The sequence below is a fragment of the Engystomops pustulosus genome, chromosome 2, assembly GCF_040894005.1.
Source record: "Engystomops pustulosus chromosome 2, aEngPut4.maternal, whole genome shotgun sequence".
NCBI lineage: Eukaryota > Metazoa > Chordata > Amphibia > Anura > Leptodactylidae > Engystomops > Engystomops pustulosus.
In genome coordinates this window covers 182,839,876-182,855,493 of record NC_092412.1, presented here as the reverse complement: position 1 = coordinate 182,855,493, position 15,618 = coordinate 182,839,876, and the positions used below count along the sequence as shown (strand labels likewise).

The following is a 15,618-nucleotide window of genomic DNA, read 5'->3' as shown; positions in this document are numbered from 1 at the left end:
TTTTTTAATCCAGGATATCTCTGTACTTGGCTGCATTTGTCTTTCCTTCTATTGCAACCAGTCGTCCTGTCCCTGCAGCTGAAAAACACTGTTGGGATTGTATTTGGCAGGTGATGAGCAGTGTTGGGTTTTCTCCACACATACCGCTTAGAATTAACCACAAAAGTTTAATCTTTGTCTCCTCAAACCTTATTTCCTTCATGTGTTTTTTGGTAAAATATTTGCAGGCTTTCATATGTCTTGCACTCAGGAGAGGCTTCCGTCGGCACACTCTGCCATAAAGCCCGGACTGGTGGAGGGCTGCAATTATAGTTGACTTTGTGGAACTTTCTCCCATCTCCCTGCTGCATCTCTGGAGCTCAGCCACATGACCATGTATATGACATTTCAGTTTTTCTTGTTTAATAAATTAACCCAAATATCTACATTTCTGTTTTTTTTCTGTCAAGATGTGGTGCAGGGTATACATTAATGAGTATAAACAATAACTTTTTTGATCTTACCTATTGGCTGCAATGAAACAAAGAGTGAAAAATGTAAAGGGGTCTGTATACTTTTCGTACCCACTTTACATCACACAGTTGTTCCCTTTACGGCAAGATTTTTGTACATTTGTCAGAACTGAATAACATTATCATAATTCACAGCGAAATGCTACACAATCTATTATAAAATTAAAGGTACACAGACACATTGCTGAAAATACACAAGGAAAACACTTGAAAGGAGGTGGGGAGTGAGGTTATCCTGTGTGGGAATTCAAAAGTACAACTCATGTTTAAAATAATTATTACTTCCCACTTTCCATAATTTACTTTCATGCCTTTCCTATTAGCTTCACTTATCCAAAAATATTTGGACGATAACTATTTATTTCTTTCTAAAAAAACAATAATACACAAATTTTGGAGGGGCGGGCAGGCTGTCAAGCAGGGGCGTAGCTTGAGGGAGTGCAGAGGGTGCGGTCGCACCTGGGCCCAAGAGGCTTAGGGGGCCATCATTTGTCACTTTACCATTTGAGAAGACTAGTACTATAAACCATACATTGTAGTCAGGGGCCTGGCACAGACTTTGCACTGGGGGCCATCAGCTTCTAGTTACGCCACTGCTGTCAAGGATTGTGCCATTATGTATCACTTCTGTACTGAATGAGGAATTAGGATCCTTTGACAAATTCATGCTAAGAAAAAAAATTCAAACATGGCTTAGTAGCTGACAAAGCTTAACTGAGTTTTAGTTTCCAAGTCTTTCTGCTTACAGTCCTGTACATCTAGTTGTTTCAAACATTGAAATTCAACATGCAGTTTAGGGTTTGTAGCAATGATTAAAATAGGGCTCAGGGCAGAATAGGAACAAGCAAGGATGACTCTAGCATCATTCATATCTGGGCCACTGTGAAACATTGAGTAAATCCACAAAAAATTGTCCAGTCCAAACAAAGTCACATATAGAATAACCAGCAAAATGACAGCTCGTGACACCCTGTCCTCAACAGATTTGTTGATATTGTGTGAGCTACGCATATCCTTGATGTTTTTCTTATGGTTAAGAAGAACACTAACAATGTAGCTGCTTGCCAAAGTCATCAATGCCACTAAAATGAAGTCCTTAATGACCAGCAGTGTCCCATTGATGATAAATGAGACTTGGGTCAGAAAGTCTGTTGTGCAGCTAATTAGATGTAATGTATATGGTGAATATGTAGAATTGTGTCTTGCTTGGGCATAAATTGCACTAGAAGGGTAAAGTAGTATGTTGATGATTAATATAATTGTAACAATGACAACCATATTTTGAGAGACTCTTGGTTTTAGATAGATCCATACTCTTGTTGAAGGAGCAATAAGGATGCACTGATGACAACTAAGCAAACTAGTAAGTGATATAGACATAGCTCTGCTCACTCTGAAGGTATAAACAATGAGTTTACAAGTGGCGTCATCTAATAAGAGCTCCAATCCTGTGGTATACATATATTGAGGTGTCCCACGTGCCAGGAGAACCAGAAGATTCATCAGTGCCAATACCAGAAGTATTATGTTGGTTGGAAGTAACTTTTTCTCAATGACTCTGACCAAAATAAATTTTATCATAATGTAGACATTGCCAGGAATCCCCAACACCATTAGTGGAATGAAGCTAATGCCTTTGATGAGCCTAATTTCCATGAGGTATTGTTGTTCCAGAAGCTGAAAAATAAATCAAGGGGTTTTTTTTGTAATAATTTCTATTGAAGTATACACTGCTCCATCCTCATACTAACACAAAAACACAAGATAATAAATGTAAACACTTTGTATTTTCCGATTGTAATATTTTTGCAATCAGCTTTTAATGTGCCCTTGTATATAGTGAATACACCACAGTCATAGTAAAAGTGAACATATTCTACCATGGGGATGTGACACAGTGTGTAAGTTTGCCACAGTAATACAGACCGTTAATTGTAAATATTATTATACTATCAAAACAACAAATAGATACATTTTAATTAAAAACATTTAAAATTAATTAACATTTAAGCTCATGGCTGCTAAAAATTTGGCCAAAGGGTACTGCTTTTTAACCTGAGCATGTTAAATGGGCAATCAAAGTAATGATATGGCATGTTCTGTTGTAATTTTTAGAAACATAAACAAATGGAACTTGTAAAAAAAGTTAGATCATTGCACAGATGATTTTTTCTCTTATTGAATATATAACAACCTCCCCTTCTACCACACCAATCTCCCATCCCCACTCAATAATAGGTCAGGTTGCTTAGACTTCTACAGAGAGGACTTGAACACATTTGTAGGGAGGCACAATTATCTTTTGTTAATCAATTTAGCTTTTTTTCTATTTGTTGTTGATTTGTCTTTTCAAACATCAGGTATGTTATCTTTGCAGCCTGATGTCTAAGTGTGTATCTCTTATCTGTGTAGATAAGAGAAGTGGTAGAAACACTCATTTAGGCCAAATTCTTGTCACATTGATAGACGAATTGCAATAATAAAGGTGTAGCCTTTTATTTTATTCATGATGTATCTACACATAATGTGATGTAAAATGTGAAAGTATATTTCTCTGAAAAAAAGAAGATGCATGGATAAGAAGAAGAATATTTTTTACAAAGAAACATAATATTTCCTAGTCCATTTGATCCCATAATTAAAATGTCTTAGGTTAAATAAAGTAAATTCCCTGTCAGTCCTGGCATAAGATTTTTTCATGTATTAGTGTAGGAATACCATCCAGTGTATAGAGTAGATAGTGCTGTTAAGTGTGTTTGTCCTTATGTATTAAATGTAATGTAGTTATGGAGCATGGATGGGGAAAATGAACTCACCTGTATAAAGCACCTTGATAGATTGGTACAGGGCTTCGGTACACTACAGTGCTGATGGCCATATTTATAATCATTTGTGTCTGACATAATGCCCCTGGTAATTCATTAAGCTAGAGCAATTAGCAAGAACATCATTGATGAAAAACAAAGTTGACCTTGTTTGTTACTTATTCTCCTGGTATCTGCAATAAAAGTATCTGACAACTCTTAACTTGGTCCACATTATATTTCATATTTACTTCATTGTGTTACACTTATACTTAATATGACTTATTTCACAAATGATGTTGACTTTATCACCTTAGTCATAAATTAGCACTCCTTGTCACCATTATGTCGGTAACAATAAGTGAGGGCTCATGCATATTGTTCTATTGTGTGCAGAGTCGTAAAAGAGAAGTCAAGAAGGTGTATAAAGCTTCTTCTATATTACATGTACTCAATGAGTAATGAAACATTTATATTTTTCTGACATAGTACATTATACTATTGGGATTCACAAGGTATGTGAGATATTCATTTTGCATTTCAATCACTCAGAAAGTGTGCTAATTTGTTGAATGTATTGTAGTTAAATATAGCAATGTGTTGTTTGTCAACAAAAATACAACAACTGGTTGCAAAGTGGCGTCACAAAGCCCTGATCTCAATCATATTGAAAATTTATGAACAAAGTTGGCAGGTGCGAGCAAGGCGGCCTACAAACATGGCTCAGATCCTGCCGTCTGCGCATGCGCAGAAGAGCAGGCCCGCGCCTGTTTCGGAGCAGTGACCGCGCAGGCGCGGGCCTGCTCTTCTGCGCATGCGTAGACGGCAGGATTGCCGGAGGAGGGCGCGCAGCTACGCGGAGCTGCGCGCCGAAGATGGGTGAGTAGGAGGGGAAAAGAGGCTACCGGGGCGTGGAGTAGCCGCCTCGTGTAACCTCAGATGCGGCTACTCCACGCCCCAGTAGCCGCATAAGTAAATTTGAATATATGTCTAATAAAAGTTAACAAAAAAGTGTGGGGACGTGAGGATTAGCCCTTAAAAGCGCTATTCTCACGTCCCATTGATCCACCTACCACCCAATCTACCTTTATAGGTAGATTTGTGGTGGTAGGTTTCCTTCTAAAGGCAGCCCCCGTAACATAAACAGTGACTTTTCTAAGAAGCCTAGTGACATGATAGGGATAAACCAGTCGACCTATTCCAAAAGGAAAAGACCCCAACTGTGCAGTGTGTAGATCTGATCTCATCACCACAATGAAGGGAACTGGTTTAGCTAGATAAGAGGCCATTGACGCAGGTCAGGGTAGAAAGATTTCCCTTTTTCACCCTGGAAAACATACTTACATATTTATTTCCCCAAATCCCCAATGGAGCAAGAATGGAATTTGAAAGGGTTGGTCACTTTAGCTCAAGTTTTGTCACCGTATATGTGAGATACATATAAAAGTTAATAACAACAAAGCTATACTTTTTTCAAACACATATAAAAAAATTAACTATGAGCTAGGATTGGCTGCTTGGGGCAATATATAAATATTTTTTCTCATAAAATATAACATATATACTATACTGAGGACTAACTTGTGAGATATATAAAGATATATATATATATATACACACTCACTGGCCACTTTATTAGGTACACCTGTCCTACTGCTCGTTAACACTTAATTTCTAATCAGCCAATGACATGGCAGCAACTCAGTGCATTTAGGCATGTAGACATGGTCAAGACAATCTCCTGCCGTTCAAACCGAGCATCAGTATGGGGAAGAAAGGTGATTTGAGTGCCTTTGAACGTGGTATAGTTGTTGGTGCCAGAAGGGCTGGACTGAGTATTTCAGAAACTGCTGATCTACTGGGATTTTCACGCACAACCATCTCTAGGGTTTACAAAGAATGGTCCAAAAAAGAAAAAACATCCAGTGAGCGGCAGTTCTGTGGGCGGAAATGCCTTGTTGATGCCAGAGGAGAATGGGCAGACTGGTTCGAGCTGATAGAAAGGCAACAGTAACTCAAATCGCCACCTGTTACAACCAAGGTAGGCAGAAGAGCATCTCTGAACGCACAGAACGTCGAACTTTGAGGCAGGTGGGCTACAGCAGCAGAAGACCACACCGGGTGCCACTCCTTTCAGCTAAGAACAGGAAACTGAGGCTACAATTTGCACAAGCTCATCGAAATTGGACAGTAGAAGATTGGAAAAACATTGCCTGGTCTGATGAGTCTCGATTTCTGCTGCGACATTCGGATGGTAGGGTCAGAATTTGGCGTCAACAACATGAAAGCATGGATCCATCCTGCCTTGTATCAATGGTTCAGGCTGGTGGTGGTGGTGTCATGGTGTGGGGAATATTTTCTTGGCACTCTTTGGGCCCCTTGGTACCAATTGAGCATCGTTGCAGCACCACAGCCTACCTGAGTATTGTTGCTGACCATGTCCATCCCTTTATGACCACAATGTACCCAACATCTGATGGCTACTTTCAGCAGGATAATGCGCCATGTCATAAAGCTGGAATCATCTCAGACTGGTTTCTTGAACATGACAATGAGTTCACTGTACTCAAATGGCCTCCACAGTCACCAGATCTCAATCCAATAGAGCATCTTTGGGATGTGGTGGAACGGGAGATTCGCATCATGGATGTGCAGCCGACAAATCTGCGGCAGCTGTGTGATGCCATCATGTCAATATGGACCAAAATCTCTGAGGAATGCTTCCAGCACCTTGTTGAATCTATGCCACGAAGAATTGAGGCAGTTCTGAAGGCAAAAGGAGGTCCAACCCGTTACTAGCATGGTGTACCTAATAAAGTGGCCGTATATATAAGTGTATATATATATATACACACTATAGGGGGTGGGAATAAAGCAGAGGTGTTATTTGGAGCGCACAGTGAAAGTCGTAATAACTGACCCCTCAAGAAAGTGACGCAAATGCAAAAGTGGTGCATTTTTTTTGCTAATTTCACCACATTTGGAATTCTGGTAGCCGGGGCCCGGGATACCGGAGTGGCTGGCGGTTGCGGCCTAGGCACGCTAGTGTCATGGTTCTTGGTATGGGGACCGGAGGGCTGTCCTTTAGCCTGGCAGGTCTCCAGCAGGTGGTGTTGGCAAGAAATGATGATGGAGAGTCTGTTATAGTGGTTCTCCCTGGGGCAACCCTTTGGGGTCTGGAGTATGAGTCCCTGTGTAGTGGATAGGGTGCCCGTGATGGTGACAGCCGTAGTAGCAGGGATCAGACGGAGGCAGACGTTGTACAACATTAACTTACAGTTCTTTATTGGAACCAACAGGACCAGTGGATAACGTGCCAAACGAATCTTGACAAATAGGAAAATGCTGGGCATGCACTTGGAGAGGGAACTACAGGGATTGATCACCAGCCTGGATGCAAGGGCAATCTGGGAGATAGCTGTGTCCTATTAGGATGCTTCAGCTTGTCCTGGGTTACTTCAGATATCACCCTTGAAGGTAGGATGATACCCCTTTACTCTCACTATCTCCTCTCCAATTGCATCCGAGCTTACAATACAATCACAGCTGTGATTGGCTGATGGAATGACATCACATTAAATAATTAACAGCCTGGGCCTCTTAGCAGGTGGTCCTGGATACTCCGCAGGACGGTCAGCAATAGCTACAGGAGTGTTGGGCTCTTTTAAGATAGCTTCCAGGGCAGAGGAAGCCCAGGGGAATACCAGCAGTTTCCCTGACGCTTGGGCTGGCTACGACAGATTCCCCAAACAATAACGGAAACCCTCCAAAGCGTACGGCACCAGTACACCGATAGTGGAGAGGGTCCTCCGTAGGGGTGGAATCGGATTCCCAGCCGGAGAAGATCTCTGCTGTAAATGGTCCACCATTTTGGACCTGATGCAGAGAAATCCGGCAGCGGAGGGATTCAATGCAGGTAGAGAGCCACGCTCTATCCCAGGCCGGAGGTAAGTGTCCACAAAGGAGGCCCGAGTCGTACCTCGATGCAGCCGGTGCGCAGCAAATGGCCTCCGGATGGGATGCGCTGCCACGATGATCAGGACACGTGCACCGGGACTCTGGATGAAGCGCATGCTGCTGGCAGGCTTCATGCCCGGCCTGCACCGCAATCCAAGAAGGCCGATTAACCCTTTTCGTTGCCGGCTGCACGCGCTCCGGCTCCTCTAATTCGCGCCACTCGCGCAGGGGGCGGAGCTTGACAATGCTCCTGGAGACAGCCGGGGCCCGGGATACCGGAGTGGCTGGCGGTTGCGGCCTAGGCACGCTAGTGTCACAGTGCTTGGTATGGGGACCGGAGGGCTGTCTGTTAGATAACGGGCCAAACTAATCTTGACAAATAGGAAAATGCTGGGGATGCACTTGAAGAGGGAACTACAGGGATTGATCACCAGCCTGGATGCAAGGGCAAGCTGGGAGATAGCTGTGTCCTATTAGGATGCTTCAGCTTGTCCTGGGTTACTTCAGATATCACCCTTGAAGGTAGGATAATATCCCTTTTTCTCTCACTAACTCCTCAGAGCTGCTCAGGCAATGAGCTGACTCTCCTCTGTCTGACTAGACTGGTCTGATCTGGTTTACTCGCTGCACTGTACTGGTCTCTCTTAGAGACTAACTGATCTGTCTGACTGACTCTTGTCAGTCTTCTGATTAACTGCTCTCTAGAACTTTCCTGACCAGAGGTTTATTACTCCCACTGGTCAGGTGGTGGTTACTCCTCCAATTGCATCCCAGCTTACAATACAATATTATAACAGCTGTGATTGGCTGATGGAATGACATCACATTAAACAATTAACTCTTGCCTTGCCAGACAGGATCTACCGCAGCAGTGTTCCCCGTGTTGTGTAGTGACCTGCTGTGGGGTTGATCAGACTCCACACAGGTTGCAAGCTACATATTGGGACGTATTCGCAACAACCCCTCTGCCTTGTATCGGCAGGGGTGTTACATAATAATAAATAATGGCACTGAGAAGTAAAATTTGTAACACAGAAAATAAGCCCTCACACAGATCTGTACACGGAAAAATTAAAAAGTTATGGATTTTTGAAGGTGGAGAGTGCCAGAGTCTGTATAATGATACCAAATGTGAGTGAATAGGAAGTCAGGATAGGTAATAATAGGAGATCCCAACAGGGGTGTCTAAGGGAATCTCAGTACTCACAACTGGGACGCTGGCCCTATGTGGATGATAATGTGCATGTGCAGACAAGCCGCCATTGTCATCTAGAACTATAGCAATAATTTTTTAGGGCGCTGTCACACGGAACCTTTTTGCTGCGTTTGCAAAACACCGGCAGCTCGTTCCCGATCGCAGGCGCTTTCATAGAAACGCCGATGCAATCAGGCCGCAGCCCACCCCAATGAGTGCGGTTTGGTCTGTGTTTGCAAACGCAGCAAAAGGTCCTGTGTGACAGCGCCCTTATAGGTATTCTACCATCTTAATCTATCCTGATAAACCATAGACATTACTCATAGATCCAGGCACCGGGACCGGGATAGATTTGCAGGACAGCAGGGTAGTAGAGATGGATACTCAGTAGTCAGGACTTACAGGGCTGCAGGATATGTGTGAGATGAAGTGAGGTCAGGGCTCAGATCCTTTACTTGTTTTGACTAATGGTGAATACATGAGGGGAAGGGAAGAGCTGCTACACTGTAATATGTTAGAGCTACAGCCATGTTAGGGGCAGACTGTGCTCTGCATGGACCTTCTTCATTGCTGGATGTATTACCTTGAATGTGCCCCCATTAGCATTGGTGGAGCCTAGTGTTATCACTGAGACATGTTACATGTCTCAGTGATAACACTAGGCTCCACCAATGCTGGAAAATCCTCCGGTGGGCCCGATACTGGTGGGGTTCCGGGCAGCAGTCGGGTGAAAGGGGTGGGCCGCGGGGACCAGGCGCAGGGCGCTTTTTCATTATCCCGCTGGCTCCTGCACTTCACTGTACAATGGTAAAGGACCTTTGATGAGGTCATTACCATGTGATGGGGAGGAGCTACTCAGCATGTTCTTGGATAGAGCTGCCCTGGGGTATGTGAAGTTATGCTGAACCTGTATGTAATGTAGGGGTGCAAGGGGGAATGTAGGGGTGCAGTGTAATCTGTATGTAATGTAGAGGTGCAAGGGGAATGTGGGGTTGCAGTGTAATATGCATGTAATGGAGGGGTTCAAGGGGGAAATGTGGATGGATGTAATGTGGGGGTGCAGGGTGACATGGATGTAATGTGGGGTGCAGGGTGACATGTATGTAATGTGGGGGTGCAGGGTGACATGGATGTAATGTGGGGGTGCAGGGTGACATGGATGTAATGTGGGGTGCCGGGAGTCATGGATGTAATGTGGGGGTGCAGGGTGTCACGGATGTAATGTGGGGGTGCAAGGTGACATCGGTGTAATGTGGGGGTACAAGGTGACATGGGTGTAATGTGGGGTGCAGGGTGACATGGATGTAATGTGGGGGTGCAGGGTGGCATGGATGTAATGTGGGGTGCAGGGTGGCATGGATGTAATGTGGGGTGCAGGGTGACATGGATGTAATGTGGGGGTGCAGGGTGACATGGATGTAATGTGGGGGTGCAGGGTGACATGGGTGTAATGTGGGGGTGCAGGGTGACATGGGTGTAATGTGGGGGTGCAGGGTGACATGGATGTAATGTGGGGTGCAGGGTGACATGGATGTAATGTGGGGGTGCAGGGTGGCATGGATGTAATGTGGGGTGCAGGGTGGCATGGATGTAATGTGGGGTGCAGGGTGATATGGATGTAATGCGGGGTGCAGGGTGACATGGATGTAATGCGGGGTGCAGGGTGACATGGATGTAATGTGCGGTGCAGGGTGACATGGATGTAATGTGGGGGTACAAGGTGACATGGATGTAATGTGGGGGTGCAAGGTGACATGGATGTAATGTGGGGGTGCAGGGTGACATGGATGTAATGTGGGGGTGCAGGGTGGCATGGATGTAATGTGGGGTGCAGGGTGACATGGATGTAATGTGGGGGTGCAGGGTGACATGGATGTAATGTGGGGTGCAGGGTGGCATGGATGTAATGTGGGGTGCAGGGTGGCATCGATGTAATGTGGGGTGCAGGGTGGCATGGATGTAATGTGCGGTGCAGGGTGATATGGATGTAATGTGCGGTGCAGGGTGACATGGATGTAATGTGGGGGTGCAAGGTGACATGGATGTAATGTGGGGGTGCAAGGTGACATGGATGTAATGTGGGGGTGCAGGGTGACATGGATGTAATGTGGGGGTGCAGGGTGACATGGGTGTAATGTGGGGGGGGTTGGCATGGAGGTAATGTGGGGTGCAGGGTGGCATGGATGTAATGTGGGGTGCAGGGTGGCATGGATGTAATGTGGGGGTGCAGGGTGACATGGGTGTAATGTGGGGGTGCAGTGTGACATGGGTGTAATGTGGGGGTGCAGGGTGACATGGCTGTAATGTGGTGGTGCAGGGTGATATGGGTGTAATGTGGGGGTGCAGTGTGACATGGGTGTAATGTGGGGGTGCAGGGTGACATGCACCTTCACTACTTGGGGGGGGGCAAGAATTGTGGCTATGTGGGGTCAAGACTATATCCACTATAGGAGAATAATTGTGATCTCTAGGGGAACAACAGAACACTATTACATTTGTCATAAGAAGGTGGGGGAGATTATGATAAAATGAGGAACTTAACTTTTTGTGTTTCTTAACCTTTAGAGCAGAGATCTGGCTGCTAGAAGCTGATGTATCCTCCAGATAGAAGGATAGAGAAATTAAAGAGAATTCCTCCGACTATAGACGTCATGTGTGTGAGTTGTTGGATTTACAGTAATTGCTGGTGTTACACAGTGTCTCCCCCATCTGATTGTACCCCCCCAAACCCACCGGTCTGTATGTATACCAAGATACAGCAGTGACATCACCACCATAGCGCCCCCTGTGCAGCCTCAGCCTGCAGCCTGTAAGTGTTACACTGACCACAGCCAGGACCTGCCACGGCTGCTGGTTGTGATGTCACTGCTGTGCCTCTGTATACATACAGCCCGCTGGTAATGTTGGACACAGCGGCAGAGGGGGACAAGTACAACTTCTTTTTTGTTCTTACACATTCAAACCCCTTGAATTATGGAGGGCACTGTACACTCACCGGCCACTTTATTAGGTACACCATGCTAGTAACGGGTTGGACCCCCTTTTGCCTTCAGAACTGCCTCAATTCTTCGTGGCATAGATTCAACAAGGTGCTGGAAGCATTCCTCAGAGATTTTGGTCCATATTGACATAATGGCATCACACAGTTGCCGCAGATTTGTCGGCTGCACATCCATGATGCGAATCTCCCGTTCCACCACATCCCAAAGATGCTCTATTGGATTGAGATCTGGTGACTGTGGAGGCCATTTGAGTACAGTGACCTCATTGTCATGTTCAAGAAACCAGTCTGAGATGATTCCAGCTTTATGACATGGCGCATTTTCCTGCTAAAAGTAGCCATCAGATGTTGGGTACATTGTGGTCATAAAGGGATGGACATGGTCAGCAACAATACTCAGGTAGGCTGTGGCGTTGCAACGATGCTCAATTGGTACCAAGGGGCCCAAAGAGTGCCAAGAAAATATTCCCCACACCATGACACCACCACCACCAGCCTGAACCGTTGATACAGGCAGGATGGATCCATGTTTTCATGTTGTTGACGCCAAATTCTGACCCTACCATCCGAATGTCGCAGCAGAAATCGAGACTCATCAGACCAGGCAACGTTTTTCCAATCTTCTACTGTCCAATTCGATGAGCTTGTGCAAATTGTAGCCTCAGTTTCCTGTTCTTAGCTGAAAGGAGTGGCACCCGGTGTGGTCTTCTGCTGCTGTAGCCCATATGCCTCAAAGTTCGACGTACTGTGCATTCAGAGATGCTCTTCTGCCTAAATTGGTTGTAACGGGTGGCGATTTGAGTCACTGTTGCCTTTCTATCAGCTCGAACCAGTCTGCCCATTCTCCTCTGACCTCTGGCATCAACAAGGCATTTCTGTTCACAGAACTGCCGCTCACTGGATGTTTTTTTCTTTTTCGGACCATTCTATGTAAACCCTAGAGATGGTTGTGCGTGAAAATCCCAGTAGATCAGCAGTTTCTGAAATACTCAGACCAGCCCTTCTGGCACCAACAACCATGCCACGTTCAAAGGCACTCAAATCACTTTTCTTCCCCATACTGATGCTCGGTTTGAACTGCAGGAGATTGTCTTGACCATGTCTACATGCCTAAATGCACTGAGTTGCCGCCATGTGATTGGCTGATTAGAAATTAAGTGTTAACGAGCAGTTGGACAGGTGTACTTAATAAAGTGGCCGGTGAGTGTATATGTTAGTGGGTCAGTAGCTTATGGTTAGTTGGGCTGGGTATAGTATGCTTAGGGCAAGTGGCCACATTTAGGTTCCTGGTGGTTGTGTTCACACACTGCATTTAGGAACACCGCACTGCACTGGAATTGCCTTCCTAAATGTAATTCAACTGCAGAGTGTGAACGCAGTCAGAGGCCACTTTCTGATGATACGTTTGCCATTGAAAATATTTGGGCAAAATGCATGAAACGCATCCGTGCTCTGCAAGTAGTAACATGTGCTTTGTCTTTTAATGTGACTCATGGCAACCAATCAGAGCTCAGATTGGGAAAATGAATGCTGAACTCTGATTGGTTGCCTTGAGCAACTAGAACAGTTCTGCTCTCAGATAAATCTACCCCATTTTGTTTCAGGCTACATTCACACAGCCGTATGGGGGACGTATATATGGCTGATGTTTATATGCCGTATAAACGTCCCCCATAGACAGCAATGGGTGCTATGGAGAGGGGCGGGGTTGTGCAGCGCTCTCCCCCTGTAGCCATGCTACAGTACGGAGATCATATCGTCGTGTGAATGTAGCCTAAAACTGTATACCTTTATCTGATGTTTTATATACTTCCATTAGTAGTCTGGTAGTCTTTCTAGCAAAAAGATAGGGTGGACCCCAAAAATTATTTCCTCTGGTTGGCCCCAGGTACTCCAGTCCGACCCTGGACATGTAGTGCAACTCACAGCCTGCACTCAGCTACACAGCTCATTCGGCCCCTCTCTCCTATTGACTGCTCCCTGTCAGCTGACCTCCTTCAGTGCGAGGCAGTGGAGGAATATGCAGTCAGAGGTGTAAACTGAGAAGAAACTGAGAAGAAGTCCTTCTGCACAGCTACCAGCAGGGGGAGCCAGCAGTCACCTCACAGCAAGATAACGCAGTAAGGCTGCATATTTTCTAATAACTGTAAATGGGGAAATTATAACTTACAGTGCACTGAGCTAGAGTATGTCTATATTCTATAGTGGCACAACCCCTTTAAGTCTCGACTTTTATGGAAAAATCTCCACAAGAAAAATATTTTCCTATCATTTCTTGGGGTGTTGTGTGAGGGTTACTATTAACAGGACTTCCAAAAGCCCTATAGAAATAAAAAGGTTCATAAAATAATTCAAATTTTTTTTAAATACTGTTGCTCATTCTGTAATCTAAATAAAACAAAAGGGCACTTCAAATTATTCCAACACAAAGCAGAGATATGGTAAATGTTAGTTAGCAACTAATTTTGGTAATAATACTACTGCAGATGTATTCATTTGAAAATCAGGGAATGTTGAATTTTGAAAATGGCAAATCATTTACAAATTCATGCCAAATTTTATAAATAAATGCAAAATATATCAACCAGAAATTTTCCACAGGGTTAAGTGTGAGTTGAAATTGCTTACAGTTAGAGAATGTGATATACCTGCCTGAAGAGATTGGTTTTAAGAGTATGTTTGATGATTTGGTGGTTGGGTATTAATCTGATACTAGTTAAAGCCTCATTCACACGGCCGTGTGGGTGACGTATATACGGTGACGTATATACGTCACATATACGTCCCTCATAGGCCGGCAATGAGAGTGCGGCTCTGCACGGAAGCGATAAGACATGTCCTATCTTTTCTCGGCATATGATGCTGTGCGACATATATCACTATGGGGAGGGGCGGGGGTGAGCGGCGCTGTAAATGTAGCCTAATTCGGTGCAGCTCTGGAGAATATTGAAGAGGTGACTGGGATGTTTGAATTATAGAAGAGAATGATTTTAGGTCGCTGGCAGATTGAAGAGCATGGGCTGGACCATAGACTGAGATGAAGGAGGAGAAGTAGGCCGTTGCAGTACCATGCAGAGCTTTGTGGATGATGGTGGGAGGAAGCTAAAATGTGACACTGCTGTAATCAGTTTGAAGTGCCACATATAACATGCTAACAGGCACAATCCTCCATATGGAGGTGGCTCAGTGTACGTTTGTAAGGGGTTAAAGGGGTTGATCACCTTTCAATACATCTCAACTATCATACATGCATATGCATGTTTATGTACCCATGTCTAATTTTAAAGCTGCAGCCTTTCCCTGTTCTGCCCTACTTCCCTCTGCATATACACATTGCTGCCTTCTATGTCTCTTCTCCAGGTCATCCACCATCTGCGTCTCTTTCCTCACAGTCTTTGGGTGTTTCTAACACCTGGAGACCGGCCCCTTCTCCCGCGGCTAGTATGATAAACCTCTCCCGCATCAGTTCCTGAATTAATTATTAACTTTTATATCCTATATATTTTATGAAAATCAGATCTCTGTATATTATATGAAATTCCCTTTTTTATGTATGCCATTTTGTAAAATGTATAAGTCCCGACTATTGTAACTTTACAAAGATATGGGACATATTTGATATTCCCCTGGACCTAATTAAGCACCCAGTGTCTAGATGCGAAAGGTGTTTTGTTTTTATTAACCAATAAAAACTTGAAAAGAAACCTGAGTGGATCTACATCATCAAATCGTCCTTTTTTAAGGATTGAGGATATATCTATTCCATATATCATCTTTTGGTGATATATATCCCGCATCTACTAGCTTTTTTACAACAACTTTATATATAGAGAGAGGTTTGTCTTTCCAAATCATTTTGTGTTAACTGACTGTACCACTTCAATACAGTTATGGAAACATCTGAAAGATCAATAAATGAGAGGTCCCCAGAGATGAATATTAAGTTTGCTTATAAAAGAATTTGTAAAATTCAGCTTTTCCATAATCATGTGGTAAGGACTATATTGGACAACAGTGATGTGCCAGAACTGTGCTGCATCATACAGCACAGCTGCTTAAGCCATGGGTAGTATCTTTAATATGCTAATATTTTGATGTGCTGCAGCAGTATCCACACTCAGTACTTACTGGACTATACAGTTTTTTCAG

The 15,618-nt window shown here is 44.2% G+C and overlaps 1 protein-coding gene across 1 annotated transcript; it reads right to left on the bottom strand.

Annotated features, from left to right (window-relative positions):
* Nucleotides 1–550: 550 nt before the first annotated feature.
* On the bottom strand, nt 551–9,100 carry LOC140116665 (olfactory receptor class A-like protein 1). Its single transcript, XM_072133124.1, has 2 exons — nt 9,052–9,100; nt 551–2,189 (listed from the first exon to the last, which is right to left on the bottom strand). The coding sequence occupies exon 2, from the start codon at nt 2,166–2,168 to the stop codon at nt 1,206–1,208; it is 963 nt and encodes a 320-aa protein (XP_071989225.1). The 5' UTR covers nt 2,169–2,189; nt 9,052–9,100; the 3' UTR covers nt 551–1,205.
* Between the last annotated feature and the right edge of the window lie 6,518 nt (nt 9,101–15,618).

Excerpts from the sequence above, each read along its gene's own strand:
- LOC140116665 (XM_072133124.1), bottom strand. The coding sequence starts at position 2,168 with ATGGAAATTAGGCTCATCAAAGGCATTAGCTTCATTCCACTAATGGTG.